Below are 18,926 nucleotides of genomic sequence, written 5' to 3' on the forward strand. Positions count from 1 at the left end.
ACTGTAAGTGTAATTCAGTGTTCGCAGACGGGCCATGTTGGCAAGCGTAAAAAAGTTCCACGCAAGAAGTTCGTCCGCGCTCGGACCGAACGGCCCTCGCGGAATGAATGGCGCAGGGAGCCAACGTTGCCGGGCAAACATTCAATTCAATTGCGAGTGGATCGGTGAATGTTTCGGAATTGTTTCCGTCCAAACGACATCCACCACTCCTAGGATCCTAGGCTGCCGCCCTGGTCGTGTGCGTGTGGCTTGGCCAACTGGCGACTGTTTAGTGGAAATTTATTAGTCCATAGTTGACCTCAAATTGCGTGATGCATCAGGGTAGTGAATCACCGGACTGTAATTAAATTAAAGCCGACTTCAGCGCTTCTTAAGCCAGATGGCCGCACACAGTTGTTTGTGGTTTATTATAAAAAATGCTTAACAATAAAATAATAAAATATAATATAGTAATGATATAATTCAATAAAATAACCAATCATTATAAACTTGCCGGAATCCAATAACATGCTACTGTAGTGATAACTTGAAAACGTGATAAAATAACGGGAACCGATTGTCTTCGTTTACCGTCGTTTGGTGCATTGATGCAATTTGGTGCAATTCTTTCCAATCGGCACAAACCGTTAACAAAGAATACTATTTTAGTGTTAGGCGTGATTTGCGTAATGCTATGAGTCAAATGAGAAACCTTTTACAGTCCACACTTGAGATAGGAGACGAAACGAAGAATGTGTTAAAGGATTTTCCTAAAAATAACTTTTCGGAGCATTTCGTAAATTGGAACAAATTCAAACATGAGTGTACTGCATTGAGTAAGGATTACTTAAAAGGTAGCATAGGTTTAGAAAAATAAAGAAAGATTTTTCGGGTTGCAAAACAAATGCTTCACTTCCACCTAGCGCTTACGGATGGCTTGATGGCCCCTTATGCAACCTGTGTCCATTTTTGCACCCAACTAAAAGAAACTCTCTGAATTCTATTAGCACACTCCAAATCGATGCTATCGGTTGATTGGATTGCTATCAACGGTCGGAGCATAACCTTTGTCCAGCTTCGCTGATGGCAGCCCTGATTACAACCAATTGAACCCCATTCGGCATCAGCATCGAAGGCGAGATGCGAGCGAATAAAAAAAGGTCAACATAATCGGACTCATTATCGATGTCGACACATCGTCAGCTTTCTGATACCTCTTTCGGGCGCGTATCAGACACCATCCGGAGTTGATCTTTGGATCTGCGCCCCGAACCCCGAACCGATACAAGATACAACGACAAGAAGCATCCATTCGATGTTATGGGATCTCGGCGCACTGATACCCAGGTGCCGTCGGCTGGCCCCAAACATCGACCCACAACAAGCCAGATGGTGCGCGCCTAGCTTTTGACATATGAAGACACTCAAGACGGGCACCATCGACGGAGCGGAGCGTTTTCCGTTTGCCACCTTTGGCCGGCATTTTTCCTCTTCAATGGGCCCAGGAGCACCTTAGCTACCGCCGGCGTCGAGCTTTTGTTACGGGCCGTGCCAGACACACACGACGCTAACGGAGCCTTGTCCTGAGAGATCAAGTCCTTTGGGAAGATTTGTAAAAACTCCAGTACGCGGCCCACACCGATCACACAGGAGAATGGAACGGCTTCAGGAACGGCTTCAGGAACGGCTCCGGGTTGGTGCTGGAGGTCCGGTAGCCACCTGTGCTGGCGGCGGCAGGAATATGTGTCCACACAGCCGTCGACAGGTGAGCTGCTCGGGGACCAGAAAAGGCCAGACTTTGCGGGTCCCTCGTTACCGGTCTGAAGGCAAAGGTCGGGCCTGTCACCGCCAGAGATGGAACCACTCCGCCCGAGAGCTTCGTACGAGGACTTCTGTGTGTCAACCGTCAGAATATTAAAGTTGGCACACGTTGAGCCTGTGAAAATAAGATTAGGCGATCCCTGCTTTAACGGTGCAGCGCACCGTGCTGTGGTGATTGATGGTAGACCGGAGAACCGACTGCCGTCCGTGAGCGAACGGATCTCAGCCGTCCCCTGAAGGGAGGTCTCGGTTGTTGAAATTTGCATTCCACCCTCAACGGGTTCACCCGACTGTTGCGGGTTTAAGTAAGTGAAGAAGGAAAAAAAACGCAACCTTACCGTTATCACACCGCTCGCCGTAGGGCCGGCAACCACAGCGCACGGAAGTACTAAAGTGAACTTTACACAAACCGTACATCGTCAGGTACCACCGCACCGTAACATCATGTTACGCTAAACGGCCTGCCACCGTCGGCCGCACCAGCCTAACCTGACTTACCTGGTACATGTCCTGGCCCCGGATTTCATTACCGCGTGAGATGGCAGTAAAAAGGATTTACCATCGCACACGTACGTACGCGTAAATGGCCGCGGCACGACCTTCACGAGCTGCAAGATAAAAACCCCAGGACCCCAGGCCCAAGGAAATGGCTATTCCCTGTGGACACGGGCACGACACGGAAACGCTCATACGTTGCCGCGGTCATCAAAGCTCCGCCACGGCTCCGGGGCCACCAGTTGCCCAGGGGGAGGATGTTTTAATAAATTGCAACTCGAAACACCGGTCGGGATATTCTCGCTGTAGTGGCCATAATAACTCGGCACTGTCACCCTGTTATTCCCTCTTCCGAAGAGTAATTAAAGGTCGCGCTATTCGCGGAAATTAAAAACACTTCCCGGAAAAGCCGGGACAGTATCTGGCCGGCGCTTCTAATCTTGATCCCGTTCACTCGTTCCCATTGACGACAGCGACGATGCTCGCGCCCTTTCACGGCAATGAAGCTAATTACATTTCACCGGCCGTCCACCACGGCGGCACGACATCCAATTTTCGGAACGGCGCCTATCGACTATTCGCAGATCATTAACCGCGCGTCCTGTAGCTGCTGCTCCGGCTTACGGGGCCGCGCTAAACGTGGCCTTCGGATGGGTTGTAAAAATAAGGCGGTGGGTGAAAGCGTGGGGCGCTCCTTCAGGAATTGCGGGTCAAGGGTGAGGTGGCCGATAGCGCTTAAAATAGCACATCACCGACACCCACTCCCGAGAGAGATGCGTCAATCATCGGCGCCCCGAAGGCGTATCAAACGGCTGTATCTGTCGGTGGTGTCGGCCGCGTGTTGGCGTTTCGCACTTCGCATTAATATCTTAACTCGATGAGGACTAACCAATGGATCCTTTCCGGGTCTTGTGTTCGCAGGAAGCCCACCACACCCGAGGCAGCGAATGGCACGAATAGCGGACGACAGTGACTTCGAAGCGCTGAAACGACTGGTCGACAACCACGACGGCTGGACGCTCGAGCTGTCCAAGTCCGACACGCAGGTCTACACGCGGCCCGTCGCCGGCTGCAACTTCAACATGGTGAAGATCCACACCGAGTTCAGCGACGTCACGGCCGACGTCGTGTTCGACGTGCTGCACGACCCGGACTACCGGAAGGTGTGGGACTCGCACATGCTGGCCAGCGAGGAGATCGGCATACTGAACGTCAACAATGACGTCGGCTACTACGCAAGTAAGTCGCTCGGCCCTTTGATTACTCCCGTTTAATCGCCCGATTGATGGCATTCGATGGCGAATAAAAGAAAACAATTTCGTGCGCCATCTTTTTCACGCCCCGTCCGAGGTTTACAAAACCAAGACACATCCTCCGCCCACGGGGCGGCTGTGGAACCGCAAATTGTGGCGCCGAATTCTGGGCACAGCGCGCCACATCCGGCCCCAAATGTGATTACCACCGCGCGGCGCGCGGCGCGACGTCGTAAAGCACACCTTACCTTTCGCTGCTTAACAGGCACCGCACGATCGCACGCACGCACTTCCGCACGTTATTTATTCATGGTCCCGTTTTGGGCCATTTTTGGCCGAGCTTCAACAGCCGCCGCACCATCATCGGTGCACATCTTGAGGTTAGGGGGCAACGGCGGCAGCATCTCTTTCCACTCTCGGTAGTGTATTAATTTTTAAAAACGATCCCCTCCCCAAACGCATGCCGTATGCTTCAGGGGGCCATCGGGCGCTGTATGGAGCCGTGTTAGTCTCAGATTTACGGACAATTACCGTCGGGCCCGAGGTGCCCAAGGTGCCCGACTTCCGGCGTCCATTATAACGCGCCAAGGTGGTGTTCACATTTTGGCACTAATGTGCAAAAGGTTATGCTAATAGTGGCCTGGTGGCTATTAGCCACCGGATGCTGCCAGAGGGGCGCTGCAACAGGGTGCTTACAGCGGGATTCAAGATCGTTGGGTGGATCTTTGAAGAACGAAGCATGAATTATTGTTTCTGCTGGGTTGTTCAATTAGTTTTGAGCTTCGATAAGAACAACACAATTTTATGATTTGAAATACACTTCACTATTCAGTAGTGTGAATCTTTGGGCATCAATACACTTGTCTGAAAAAAAGATGGAAATCGCCAGGAATCAAATCTGGTGAATACGGCGGATGCTTCAAATTTGGTCTTCATGGATTTTTTCCATTTTCAAAATGCTTTAATGACACGGTGAATTGTCATGATGATAAAGGACAATTTTCCAATATTCCGTATTTTTTCTACAATTTCAGTTGTTTCCGTTTGTGGACGACCTTGTAGGGGATCATTTTCAAGGCTTGGACGACCACGTTTAAATTTAGCAATCCATCTCTTTTGCTATGCTTATTGAAAGCGAGAAGTCCTTCTGCACTTTCAATATTTGTTCATAAATTTCCTTTGCTTTTAAACCTTCCAAAAATAAAAATTCAACCACTGAACAATACGATAAACAAAGAATGAAGTGAGAGATTGACATGACACTTCACAATACGTTCATAAGAAGAGTGTACCAATATAATAGAATTAATTTTGTGTGCACTTATTGTAGTACGCAAAACTTATTGAACAACCTAGTATTAATGAAAAAAATCTGTATCTGTTAAAAAAGAAAAAACTGTGAACCACCTCCTTTGAAACTCCATCGAAACACTTATATTCAAACGCTTCACTTCCCAGCGGCCAGCGATGGGCGGGCATTCCGGGGCAAAGTAATCCGCTTGAATCACAATTAACAACTTTCCAACAAAGTGATTCCCGAGAAGACAGTATCCGGTATACGAGAAGTGGCACCCCCCAAGCGCACCTGTAACCGAAGCAAGATCAACCGCTTGGTTTGCCGGACTTCTCGGAAGACAAGCTCAAGCTGTTGGTTCACATTGGTCGATTGTGCCTTTGTTTGTTTGGGAGCTGAAGAATTCAACATAACCTGTAGGATATCGTGTAGGATAGCGAGTTCCAACGGTGGTTTTGGTTTTGGAAACTTTTCGACACAGGTGCCCCAAACTACAACCTGACACGATGTACCCAGATTGGGGAATATTTCTTTCCAAAAAAAATAGATTGAGTTGAAAAATCGAATGTAACAATGACAAAGGCATTCTCTAGGCATGAAAACCGTATGCAAACGGCGGCATATTCGCTGGCATTCGCGTTGCGTGTACGTTGTTATCCCATGCGTTACGGCACATCCATAATTTCAATAACAAATAACCGTGGCCAAGTTGCAGGCCGTGTGTAGGTCCGGGCACAACTCCATCCATCTTACGCATCGGAAAAGTTGAACCGCTCAAATTAGCATATTTACCGTTCTTGGCAAAACATCTTCGTCCGTACAATAGGCCGCACCGAGCCCGCTATGTTGGCCCGCCGCCGCCGCGAACGCTTCTTTTATTCATTCTCCACAGATGATGATCACCGCTAGTCAGGATCGTCCATTCGCGCACGGGCCAGGTTGTACCCAGGCACTGAAAATGGGCCATCGCGGGCGCGGCCGCGATGGGTTTCGGCTGGGATGTAAATTTGTTTAAATTATCCCGGCCCGTTCTGTTTCGGTTTCGCGAACCTAACGAACACACCAACGGCTACGATGGCTATCAAGTGTCCCCTGACACCACGCACGGAAGGAGCGCGTTAATCAAACCGCCTATCAGCGCAATGGTAGCCATTTGCACAACCGAACCCACCGGCCGCGGTTCCGAGAATTGGTAAATCTTCGGATTTTGAATGCGGCCCGGGAGTCCCAGAAGGGCTCAAAGTAATGCCGAAAACCAGAGCGCATCTAATGAGGACAAACATTGTCGTGCGGTGCTTTTCGTTCCATTTGTCTCGGCATAACAAGCGGTTTCTCCGACGGAACCGATGAGGAGCCATTCCGAAACGACGCGTTGGTTCGGCGAGCAGTCGACAAACACATCGTCCTTCGCATAAGGAGCGCGCAGCGATTTTTCCAGGAATTAATGGTGTGCAAAATGTGGCTCTTTGACCAGCACTGGGAACGCAACATACGCAACATATAACGCGAGCGCTCTGAAACCGCAACACCGGCCTTTTGGAAGCACCGTGTAACTGACTATGTGCAAAGCTCACAATAAATCACTCACACAAAAGAACTATGATAAAACTAGATAAGTACTAAGCGGTTGGAAGATTAAAACGCGGCGAATGCTGGACTGAGTCCGAGCCATGTCGTAGGTACGTTTGATCGGCTTTGCCCAAATGTTCCGTTCAACTTCACACCCGTGAGAGCTTGCCGGCTGAAATAGGAACTAATATTAGGTTGGCTAAAAGAAATAGATGTGTTTTGCGTGAATTTCAAAACTATATTTAACAGGTTTTCAATGGTCCTGACCAATACTCTGATTACTAACATACTGATCAACTTGGATTATTTCTCTGATTTTATCGACATTTTTGATGCCGTGTCTGCCTGTGAGATCTTTAACATCGAAAATAACCGAAACGGGTCAACGAATCCAAAATTACACGTTACGACCTTTAAGAGTATTGATACCATAATCAACATACACAATTTCAACGGTCTAGCTTGGATTTTTGCCTTTTACAGAGCAAAACTGTAAAACGTACCCAATTTTCTCTGTGGTTATTTCCATTGTTAACACACTGTAACTCACAAACGAATGGAACAAACAATAAGCAATGAATGCATCTTTTAAAGTGTAAAGTATCAGCTTTAAAACGAGCCAAAACTTGAAACTGTACCATCGATCACTAAAGGCATCTATCGTGAAAAACGTTGATTTCTTTTTAGCCAACCTAATAATAGGACCCTGCACAACAGGTAACGAAAGAATGTCTGCGAAGCTGCTTCGGATTGCATTGGGTGGAGTGCCTTCCTGCCTTCAGACAATGAAGGAACCCCCCCTTCCGTATGTTGAGCTGTTAAAAAGCTACTAATAAAATTACAACTCGATAATCAATCACACGGACGTTGCTGCCACATTGTTAACCCCCGTTCGGATTGGCCATTCGAACCGTGCCTTGGTGAAAAACGTCTATCAACAATGATCCACAAATGTCGAATGAAGACCACATCATGGCGGCCAACGAAAGACTCGTTTTACTAATTGAAACCCTCGGCCGTGACAGCTCACAGGGTGGCGGGTTTACCGAAGGCCACAAGGCGGTTCACACCCTCCAGAGGGACTCCACAGCGAACCAGCGAATCGGTGGTTCTGCGAACGACCAACGTAACACGACACGGTACCCGGACGGTGGTTAAGCGACTTTTATGGCACCCCCTTTATTTATCCCACCCAACAACAAAGCAACGGAAACAAAATTCCGCAACAAATTGCACGAAGGAGCATAAAAAAATTCTGGTAGGGCTCTACTTTTTGTTCCGTTTTTCCAATAAAAATAAATTCAAATCGACCTGTTGCACGGTACATCGCACAGCGCACCGCTGGATAGATTGGTCCATCCGAGTAGCCTGGGGGGCGAGAGCTAGCTAGATCGAGTAACCATCCATTTTGAATAAATTATTTCATCGACCACGGCAACAGTGTGGTCCCCAGTGGGGTACTGGGCAAAGAACAACGAGCGAACCTGTCATATTTGAGGCGTTTTGCTCGAAGGCGGCCATTTTGTGAGACAGAACGTCAAGACGACAATTTTCGGAAAGGCTCCTTAACCGTGGCGCAAACGAAGTGCTGTCATGTGGTGGTGTTGGTGAGTTGTTTTCAGAACTGTTTGAAAATTGCCCATAAGCAATTTCTTTTTATTTTTCAGGAAATGATGGCCATGCTTCCCAGACCATGGTCTTGGAAGGTCATTTCCGCTCGACAAACAGGTGGACTGGTGCCATCGTACATTCGATTGTCGGCCAGGTGCGGCTTTGGGTGAGGTTTATTACGCGCGCCTGTTTATTGCACCTCAAAATGGGCTTTTCTTGTTTGTGGTTCACGCGGCGGTTTTAGTGGGCATCGACAAGCCGACCAACGTTAAATGCTGGCCACGATCAATTGATGGCCAATGCGTGCTTTATCAACCACTACCAATTGTGGGACGCTAATTGACTTTTTTTTGCTGTCGCCACATTTGCCTAACGAAGGGCAAACTCGCTGAACGGACAAAAATCGCTCTCACCCTGAGGCTATTGAATTCTGCACGGAGGATTTAAAGTTAATTCCTTTCCATCAAATGGCGACCTGCCGCCGCACACTGTCGGTACTAGCGACAGGAAACCGTTTCGAAGAAAGTCCCAGTTCCAGGACCCAGTGATAAATTCCAGCAGCATTCTGGGCTTCCTGGGTTGCCGCTTTCCATCGGCTTATTTTCCGCCACAAACACACACAGGCACGCAGCGCCCTAAGGCCGAAGGCTGTGAGTAAACCGATTAATGGGACGGAATGTTTTCGGGGACTGTTCAAATCAAATAACTTCAGCTCCAATCCCTCGGATACGCTCTCGGTGGTACCCGAAAACCGGACGAAACAGGGACACCGGTGTGAACCGCAAATTGAGTTTACTGCCCACTCGCGGACCGGTCGGTGCCCACGAGGGCAAGGCAGGGATTCGAGCGATATTACGCCCGAAACTCCAGCGGCCAACCGAAACCGGGGCGAGTGGCTTCAGTGTTTCTTTACCCGGTGCCGGTCCCGGTGTGTAAGAATTCGTAACATGCCGAGTTTTCAGTGCCCTTCCAGTTGGCAAAGGACAGAAAACCGTCCACTGGACCGAACCCCCTATATGTCTTGGGCAATCCGAGAGCTAATTGGTCCACAAAGTCAGACCAGTCCGGATATGCTTTCCGCTTGGAGTTGGTCTTGCTCGAATGAAAATAACAGAAACCCGCACAAAATTATTGACCAATTTCAACAAACTAACTGGCGATCTGCCATCACAATTTGACAGATGAAACACTTCTCGACCACACTTCTGCTCGGTGGAGATTCGACTCAACGAATGCACCCGGAGGGTGATGTAAAACGACTCAATTTCCGCTCAATTACTGCCGGAAGCAGGCCCGAGAATCGATTCGTTTGCCTCGTGAGGAAGGAAGGCTAACACTATTGCTGCAACATCACCCGGACGAATCCGAAGCCGACATCCGGAGGAAATTAATTTTGCTTCAATGTTTCTGCGAATCGGGATTACGTATCGTAAGCAAACTGCTCAGGTCCGGGGCTTTAGCATTCGCCGGTGCATTAAAAACGCGGGCCGGATGGAAGCTAACCACGAAAAGAAAGTTTTGTTATAAAAGATTGGCCAACCACAGAAAGTAATGCATATTCGTGCGGACGGTGAAGACAGATCGGTTGCTTACAGCACGAGAGCGGCCATAAAGTATCGCCCAAGCGTCCTGCAGAAATGTCATTTATCAGTCTCGTCAAAAAAGATGACGAACGACCGCGAACGAGATTAAAAGTACATGATTTAATAAAACGGCGGCAGAGGATGCGCAAACGAAACGTTGACAACGACAGAATGTTGTTTTGTTGAGTGGAGTCGAGTTCTCTGCCTCGCCCGGCAGAAACTTTACGCCAGTGGCAAAGTTCGGTGCAGGAAGAAAGTGTGTTTTAAACAAGATATCTGGGGCATCCTTTTTGGCACCTTTTTTATCGCGATGCCCCACCCTTCGGCCTGTCTATAAGGATATTAGATCCGATCCGTTTCGGCGCACAGCATAATCATTCCTTCGGCGAAAGAATTATCGTTTCATTTTCGTGGTCGTGTTCGTGCTTCCACAGCGCCTTCAGTGGAAACGTTTGCTTATTTATTGAGCCGCATAAATGGCTAAGAAGATAATTCAGGATGAACAATGCCCCGATGATGCTGGGCATTAACAAGCCCTTTCATAAACTACAATCTGGCCAGCGCCCGGCTCTGCTTGATGCCCATCAAGCATAATCAATAATCGGCGTGGTTCACTCGTCCGTTAGCGGAAATCTTTCGAAAAGAGAAAACATTAATTCCCTCGGCACCAGGAAGATTTATTGACCTTGTTGATTAACTAGCACCTACTTCTAGAGCCTTACGAATTCATCACACCGCTCAGCGTGATCCTGCCGCTTCCAGTGCCCATCATCCGCGATCGCCAAACTGGCTGGGGCCAAGCCAAGACCTCACCTCGAGTGGGCGAAGGATTCCCTGCGGGATGCTCCGACGTCGTCGTCGGCCGGTTGCTCAAGTGCTACGCCCGTGTGCGCACCATAATTTCGTCATAAAAGCGAAAAACTTTTGCGATAAAACTTTTACTTTTATCATTTACATTGGGGAACACATCCCGTCCGCTTTAATGCGGTAGCAATTGAAATGGAAGTATGCCCTCAAAAGCAAACGGCCCGCACAATGCCTGGCCCACAGCCCAGGATCTCCAGCGGGATTTTGGTTACCTTTGACCAATGCACTACGTCATGAACATCATCGTGTCCTTAATGGCAGAGCTTTTTTTGTAGAGGTCCGTTTTCTAGCCACACACCGTTCGTGCTGCAAATGGAGTAAAGTATTTGAAAGTATTTGCCTCGAGGCTCAAATACCAGCGGCATCGTGGCTCTGCAATGCCGCAAAGGAGAGCATTTTACAAGTTTATTAAAGCACCACGTTAATACAGAGCCTTGCTTGTTTGGAATCAACGGGGCCTTAATGGTGCGTTCTGCACAGCAAACACTTGCTAGCCAGAGGCAAACCACAAAGGCAAACACAACCGACCGTACAGCTCGCTCGTTGGCCGGGTTCAAACTTTTGTATTTGTTTCCCATTGATTGATTTAATCGATTGCTTGATGGCAAAAATCAATATGTTGTTTATCAGCAGATCCCAAGTTGCGAGGGTAACAAGAACAACATCCAAATCAAACGGTTTATTGTTGCAAACGTGTTCAATCGAACAGAGAACAAACAGGATAACGGTTGAACGCAGCCATAAAACGCCTTCATTATGACCACATGAAGCCTGGGGTAAAGCGTTCCTTTTTTACACTGTTCCAAACTAATTTTGCCCTCACCTCGTTCTAGTCATTTAATTAGCCTAAACTCGGCCACTTCAACTTCGAAAGCCAAAGGCCCCTCGGACGTGCTTCGTTTTAGTTTCCTTCGCGAAGCAATTTCCATGGAAGGACTTTCGTGAGCGGACTGAGAGAGGCACCGCGGCATATGCATATGCAATTTATGCTCGGTTCAGCGTTGGTTACATCTTTTGCAATGCACCGCACACAATGCACCACAAAAAATACGCTCCATTTTTATGAATATTGAACAATGGCGTTGAATAGCTTCGCTGCTGCCGCTGGCCGGTTGTTGGTCGGTTTCCAACGGTTCGAGTTCCGAAAATGTGTTTGCCATGGAAATTGGTGAATGCTACGCGTATTTTTCCACACTTTTGGATACCATTTCTCTAGTAACAGCAATCCAATCAACTCGCGAATGCATCGCGAACATGTCCAAGCATTTTCCATCAATATTAGATTTTTCGCTTATTTAATAAATCCCGCCCGTTTTCTTTGTCGATTGCAGTGTCATGCCCTCCGCCGCTCAAGCCGCGCGATTTTGTGCTGCAGCGTTCCTGGCTCGATACCGGTCCGCAGGGTGAACAGATGCTACTTTCTCGCTCGGTCCCGCACAAGAACTATCCGCCCAAGAAAGGATACGTACGGTAAGCGAGAGGTGGGATCAATCACTTTACAGCGACGGTTTAAAACGGTGTGTTCTATTCCCTGTTGAACAATCTAGCGCAATGTCGTACATCACGGGCTTTGTGCTGCGCATGAAGGAGAACTCTAAGACTGGCTGCACCCTGAAGTACGTGGCGCACTGCGACCCGCAGGGCACGCTGCCACCGTGGCTCGTGAACAAGGTTACCCACACGCTAGGGCCCCGCATGGTGAAGGACCTCAAGAAGGCGGCCCTCGGGTACACGGGCTGGAAGCAGAGCCAGCCGCACCTACGGAAACCGTGGCGCTACCCGGAGGAAATCCGCTGCCCCCGGATATCCATCGATGACGTGAGTGACCTTAACGTAGTCAGTTCACCAGGACTCTCCCCTGGCCAGCTAGTAATCAAAGTGAACAAATTTCATTGCAGTGCCTCGAAAAGGTTCCGGAACCGTCGGCGATTGCATTATCGTCCGGTCACTCAACCCCTTCGCACCAGCAGCAACCAATCCCCAGTCAACAACAGTCCCAGCCACAGACGCCAACGCAACGGAAGCTCCCCCAGCAGCTGAAGGCCCAAACCAACGGCCGGGTGCTGCCGATTATGCACAAAAAAGCCCAATCAACTCCCGCGTCACCGGTGGTCGAGGATGCAAAGTTCCTGAAGCGGGACGAGCTGCTGAAGCTCCGGCTGGCCGAACAGCTGGGCAAGGACGAGAAGAAGAAACCGAAGCCCGACGGCAACAAGGAGCCCGTCAAAAGCAGCAAGGAGCTGGAGAAGGAGGCCAAGGCGGCCGCCAAGGAAAGTAAAAAGGCGACCAAAGCGGCCGCCAAGGAAGCGGAGGCGCTGGCGAAGAAGGACCGCAAAGAGAAAGGGCTCACCAAGCGGCGATCGCTGTTGAACCTGAAGTTTTAAAAAGTTGGCTCCCAACTGGCTCGACGACAAGGACGCGAGTGCTTCCGCTGCGAAACGCACACACGCCGTAGGTTAGTTTCTCACGGCGAGATGTCGCCACCGTGCGCCAGCGAAACAATGGAAACGGCACCCTGGCCTGGCGGCGCGCGTCACACGAAACAATACAATAAACCGCAGAAAGGATACGAAACATTTCAATTTTAAAATACCACGTTGCCAGCGGGTTTTTACCACGGAACTAACGAACGGGAAGGTTCTATGTGCGCGCCGATCCGTAGATAGTCGAACAATGTTAGTGTTAATAGTTTGTCTACTTATCGAGGCAGCACCTAGTTCGGTATTCTCTGTAGGAAAACACAAAAAACTGAAGCCCAAGAGCTTACTTTGTGGTCCGTGCGTGGCTGTAGCAAATTCGTCCAGAATTGACGACACGCTAAATTCTCGCGGAATACTGTTGACGGGGATTCTTCTAGGACTTCAACAACAACAGTGGTTAGAACTTCTGTACTGTAAGCTGAAACATCCCTGATCTTCGGATTCGAGTACCTCGAACCCTGCAAAAGGGATATCGATCGTTTCGCCTTCTGTTCTGGGCCGTTCAAGCAGCTTACTACTCTTCTAGCAACGGGAGCCACTCTTGTAAATGTTCTCTTAACAACGACCCTCTGTACATGTTGTTTCGAAAAGTAGACGTAAACAAGCGAAGCCATCGGAAACAAAGTGATAACAAATTTAGAAGCCTCCACGAACCGGGTGGTTCCGGGACTGCTGGGACTGACAGACCCGCCGTACCGAAGGCGTTATTGTAAACTATCCTATCTCTCTCCTTCTCTCTTTGCCCTTGTTGCTCTACCGATCATCGAGTGAGAAACCGCGGACAGCCGGAACCCAAAAGGGCGTCCGTCTGCTCTTCGTGGGCGAAGACACTGTGCGGGGACAAAGTAAACCAAACGAAGACTTTTCTCCAACAAACCCAATACGCATACCGAAACGGCGAAAAAGTATTTAGCAAATAATGACGATCAGTAGGAAACCTTCGCCACCCGTTTTTCCCGAGGCCTTTGCTCCATTTTTCTCAACTAATACAACACAACCGTTTTCTCGGATAACGATTTCAGTATGAACTCAACGAAAAGCTATAGAAACTCTGTTCTGATGAGCACAAGAAGCAGAAGAGCGAACGCAGCCAAAATCGCTGGACGCGAAACGGGTGTCAATAGTTAGGAGCTAAAGAAAATCGGGCGAATCCGCATCAGGGCCCCAAGGAGGGTGGCCCTACCTACAATTAACTTTCGAGTTGTGAACCGAACGAACGAAGGCGAGGCGAGGCGGGTTGCCCGAGCGGGAGAGAGTTGGCCGTTTTTATGCTGCGAAACCCGGTGAAAAGCCCGGCGGGTGCATGTCTTATGAAAAATCGTAAATTGTCAATCACAGGCCTGATCAATTATGCATAAAGCAGGCGGCGGCGAATGTTGTTGCTGTTTGTTCGGTGTGTATGTCCAGCATAAGGACAATAGTTGGCCAGCTCGCTCACTCGCTCTCTTTCTCTTTCTCTCTCACTTGCCGTGGTGGGTTGATTTCAATATCAGTGTAAATGTGTGTATCTGTATGTACGTGTGACATGTTTCAATATTTGTGCCCCATTTTGCGTGCAAATTGCTAAACGCACGCACGTTAGGACCCGAGTCTGTGAATTAGCACAATGTGTGTTGTTGAGCATTGCGAAGCGCAATTAATCGGGGAGGGCAAGTTGAGGTGTGCAGTAGGTAGTCTGGCGGCGGCGGCGGCTGAGCCTGACGTTAAGCGCTGTGAACCTTTCGTGCAGGGAACCCACTATCGAAACGAAACCAACACAAATCACTGTACTGTATAGTTGCGTTGGAGTTGTAGGTTGTTGAAATAAAACAAATCCCCTAAAAGTATAATCTCACAGATTTTGCGGTGTTTTGCTAGATTATTTCACAAAAAAAAAAAATGAGAAGCATTGTGCAACAAAATTTAGGAACTTTCGAATAGTTTCCTTATTTTAATTTCAAGATGTAATTCGGCGGGGGAGGATGTAATTCGTTAACGGGAGGGAGATGTAATTCGTTAATGCGCTTCTTGGTGGGGAGTGGGGAAATGCCTTTCACAACTCCCCAAATCCGCGGTGAAAATGTGCTATGTCTACTAGACCTGCTGCTAGTATCGAGTCTGCTAAAATTCATACTTGACCTGCTCGAATAATACAACCTTCATAGCCTGCTCGACTATTTAAAAAAAATGACCGTTACTGGTGAGGTCGCTACAAAAAGCATCGCAAGTTAACAGAGCAATAAGATGCTCAGTGGTGCAACGTATTGATTGGTCCAAAGACACCCTTCGACAGAGTAGAATGCGATGCCCGTCGAATAAATCAAGCCCACTTCGGCAGCCTCTTATTTCACTCGACTGACAAGCGGATTAGCATCGGACGTACGATAAGAGTGGACCACGTTCTGCGAACCACGGCCTGGCTCCATTATTCCTGCCGGCTTATCAACCGAAATGTATCAATAGCCGTCTGAAGTGCCCTAGTGCGCCCTTTGCCACGCGGAGGTGGAAATTTATGGTCACCAGTCTCGCTTATCGCTAAGCTTAACCCGAGGTGTAAAATTGATCCGAATGTTTTAGAATTGCCATGTTCGAAAAATATCACAAAAACTGTGTTCCGATTTTCTTTTCGGAAGAAAACGGGGAAAGCTACACAAACCGCACGAAATAATGATCACCCCAAAAACGAATTTCGAGGCAACGGAAACGAAAGTGCAACACAGGAAATAAAACCGACTTTATGCTCTAGCATAATATTGTTGCAGCACTTAAATATTCCTACCACCATGTGGACTGAAGCCGACGACGATGACAGACGATGACGTCCAGTCCATATGGTGTCCATCCGTAGCCCGGAAGGGGGCCAGCAATAAAAGGGGCAACCCCACAAGTTTACCCAACACCAACGACCCAAACCGGGACCGGGAGTTCGCAGCCCGCCCGGGAGCATCAAAATGGTGTCATCGTCCCATCGTTGCCATGCCGGAGCCGAGCCATTTTCGCGACTCCGTTTTCGCCTGCGCATGGCGGACCCGGGCGGCCGCGAAGTGGCGCGAAAACTGTGTGGCAGTGAACAGTGAAGAAGCCAAAACTATTCACCACAACGTACCAGGCAAAAGGAGCGCGACACGCGAACGCCACAGTGTACCGCCGGCAAGCAACAGGTCCGGATCAACGGTGCGATCTGATCCCGAGATCCCGAGCCGCCCGAGACTCCGAGACACGGCGTGCGGTCGCCTTCGCGCAAAACGAAGATATGGATTAATGGTGGCTCATATTTCAGTGGTTTATCATCGGACGGGTGACAAAGTCCGGACGCGGCTCCGACTCGGATCAGATGACGCGCCGTGGCCGCCGTGAGACGTGCCGCTGACATTGAAGCGGCGTGTGCTGCTGTGCGGGGTGTAGTGTTAATGAGCTTCACCGACAACTACAGCGCCTGGGATTGACCAAACTCATTTTCGTCTGACTAAAGAGTGTGTGGCTCGGGCAAACTGTTTGGTGATTTAAACGAAGGAATGGCACTAAACGGGGCCATGTAATCGGTGGATCAGAGCACGGCCCGAGCGATCCAGTACACGGTGAGGCAGGCAACCGAGTGAATGTCCTGCGCTCCTGAGTGTCCGGAGCGAGTGAAACGGTTGAAAGTTTAAGGCAAGTGACTGTTCGTGCGATCGTGCGCTGTCCACCGAAACGGAAGCAATGGGTGACGCGTTCGACGACCAGGACAACCCGTTCGTGGTGCCACCGACGGTGGTGGAGCGCCGGCAGCATGGTCGCTGCTGGAAACGGCTGCTCCACCTCGGGGACACGCTCATGTCGCTGTGTATCATCTCCCCGCTGGTGGTGAGCCATTGGCGCGGTACCTGGGGCTACATGGACCTCCACGAGCGCCACTTCCCGGGCTGGCTGTGTTTCCTGCTCGGCGCCACGCTGCACACCACGTTCGCACTGCTCCGGGAACCACTGCTCGCCGGGCTGGCCCTCGCCCGGAATGCCCCGAAGAGCCGCTCGCGTACCGTCCGCCGGTGGCTGGTGGAGCGCGTCTACACGTACGTCTTCAGCATGAGCTGCGTGATGCACTGGCGCGGTGGCTGGGAAGTGATGGAATCGTACTTCGGTGAGTTACGCCCGGACTCGTTGGCGATTGTGACATTGTTGGTCAGACATCAGGCCCGGCTGTGTGGGCGCAGCTAACAGCTACAGTACACGTAGACCTTTCCGCCCACTAGAGCAAAACAAATCTGCCGGCAAGCAAACAAGCGGGCTCTCGGAGAACTCTCGGAACGGATGGTGATCTGGTGGGAAATAGTTATTAACACTAAGCAAATACTGACTGCTTACAATACAATGCTTCTGCGCTGAAAATAGCTAAACAACTTTGAGATATTGTTTTAAAAACAGACGACACCATTGCATCAGAAAAAAAAATAGAAATAAATGGCAAAAAATAATTAGCAAAACCTTATTTGCATATCTATAGATTCCCACCTGAAGCCACTTAGAACGGGACTTTTATTCTTATCATAAAGTAGAGCCCGGCAATGTTTTTAATGGTTATTAGCAACCAATTTACGCGACCGGCCAGGGCCAAATGCAAATGACCCACATACCGCTGTGACCGTTGAGCGGTCTTTTTTATTCGCACCTTATTTACTCTCACTACCGCGCGCCATGCACCGTAGATCACGAAACGGCACGCGAAAACCACCCTGTGACACTCTCGATACTGACCAGTGCACCGCCAATTAGCCCGCCCCGCAACAACAACAACCGCCCACCGACCCTGCGGGCGAAATGCGGGCTCTAAATTGCAACCATTAGCAAGTATTAGCGTAAAACAGGCTGGCTCAATGGAGAACGGAGAACGAGTACCTGTACGTACCGGTCCCCCCGCTATGGCGATGACGTGTGCGGATCGATCGATCATTACCAGTCCAATTAAATCATCCGCTTCCCAGCGATCAGGACGACGAGATGAAATGTGTCTAGCATTCTTCCGCGGGTTCCCGACACTTCTGTCCATTCAACTATTCGGTTTGAGGGCCAATCAATTTCTTCGTCCGCTAGTAACTGCGCTTCAGGTCTGTGAGTGGCGTTCTTAATCAAGTTTTCCCGTTGCTTTCAGCTACCCGGCTGTGGCCGGCCCTGACCGTGTCCGCAATCTGTCTCGTGGGTCTGGTCGCGATGAAATCGGTCCGCAATCTCCTAGCGCCACCATTCATCATTCTCACCGACCGCAAGGAGGCCATGTTTAGCTTTCCGACGCGCTTCAGGATGAAGGTAAATATTTGCAGCTCATTAAATCGATTAGCGGGCAGAGCGCGCCCGGGGGGTAAAATACTTTGCCGGTGCCGGTCCTTCCTAGTAGCCGGTGGTAGCGTGGTAACGGCCACGGAGTGGATGTCTGTGACCTGCCCAAAATGGCCATCCGAAATGTTTGACCTCCTCCAAGCACCGGCATGTCTTGGGACGGCACGGCAACGATCCCTTGTGGAGCACGTTCTCTGGTGCTTCGGTTCTTTCCGCGCAGCCCAAATATTGACTCCCCGAGCATAAAGTGATTCCAAAGTTGCCCCGGGCGAAACGATTTCTAAATACCATTGGCGGGCCACCAACACTTCTGGGGATTTTTAATACCCACTCTCGGAACATTCGGAACGATCCGAAACGGGACCAACGGAACCAAAACAAATCGCGAATTTTTTAACTAATCGTTAGCGTTTCGTTTGCCCAATAAAAAAGGCAGCGATGGGGAGCTTTGTCGTAAAAGGCGCGCGACCCTTCGATAATTACTGCGCGCACGGTCCCAGGCGACCTGCGATCGTAAACGCGGGCGTAATGGGGTGCAGTTTTAAACCCGCACCAGACATCAATCATTCGTCCGGAAGCGTAGTTAGCGCTCAAGAGAGTGACTCACGACTCCGAAAAGGACAAAATGTAATGCAGCACCAGCAACAGATAAATATAATCTTTTCAACGCCCCGGTTTATGGAGC

At 49.6% G+C, this 18,926-nt stretch overlaps 2 protein-coding genes across 3 annotated transcripts in view; one reads left to right on the top strand and one right to left on the bottom strand.

The window, feature by feature from the left end:
- The window catches only part of LOC131211152 (phosphopentomutase), a 51,875-nt gene that overhangs the window by 15,047 nt on the left and 17,902 nt on the right, over nt 1-18,926 (bottom strand). The gene's annotated exons all lie outside the window — the stretch shown is intronic.
- On the top strand, nt 3,243-12,856 carry LOC131211155 (START domain-containing protein 10-like). The gene is made up of 4 exons (XM_058204523.1): nt 3,243-3,534; nt 11,804-11,942; nt 12,020-12,290; nt 12,371-12,856. The coding sequence occupies exons 1-4, from the start codon at nt 3,243-3,245 to the stop codon at nt 12,854-12,856; spliced, it is 1,188 nt and encodes a 395-aa protein (XP_058060506.1).

The sequence above is a fragment of the Anopheles bellator genome, chromosome 2 (genome assembly GCF_943735745.2).
Source record: "Anopheles bellator chromosome 2, idAnoBellAS_SP24_06.2, whole genome shotgun sequence".
In the NCBI taxonomy this organism is placed as follows: domain Eukaryota; kingdom Metazoa; phylum Arthropoda; class Insecta; order Diptera; family Culicidae; genus Anopheles; species Anopheles bellator.

What these genes read in the sequence shown, in the direction of transcription:
- LOC131211155 (XM_058204523.1), top strand. Translation starts at nt 3,243, where the DNA reads ATGGCACGAATAGCGGACGACAGTGACTTCGAAGCGCTGAAACGACTG. An exon ending in TGACGTCGGCTACTACGCAA is followed by an intron (nt 3,535 to 11,803) that starts GTAAGTCGCTCG and finishes TGTCGATTGCAG; the next exon opens with TGTCATGCCCTCCGCCGCTC. An exon ending in CCCAAGAAAGGATACGTACG is followed by an intron (nt 11,943 to 12,019) that starts GTAAGCGAGAGG and finishes TGAACAATCTAG; the next exon opens with CGCAATGTCGTACATCACGG.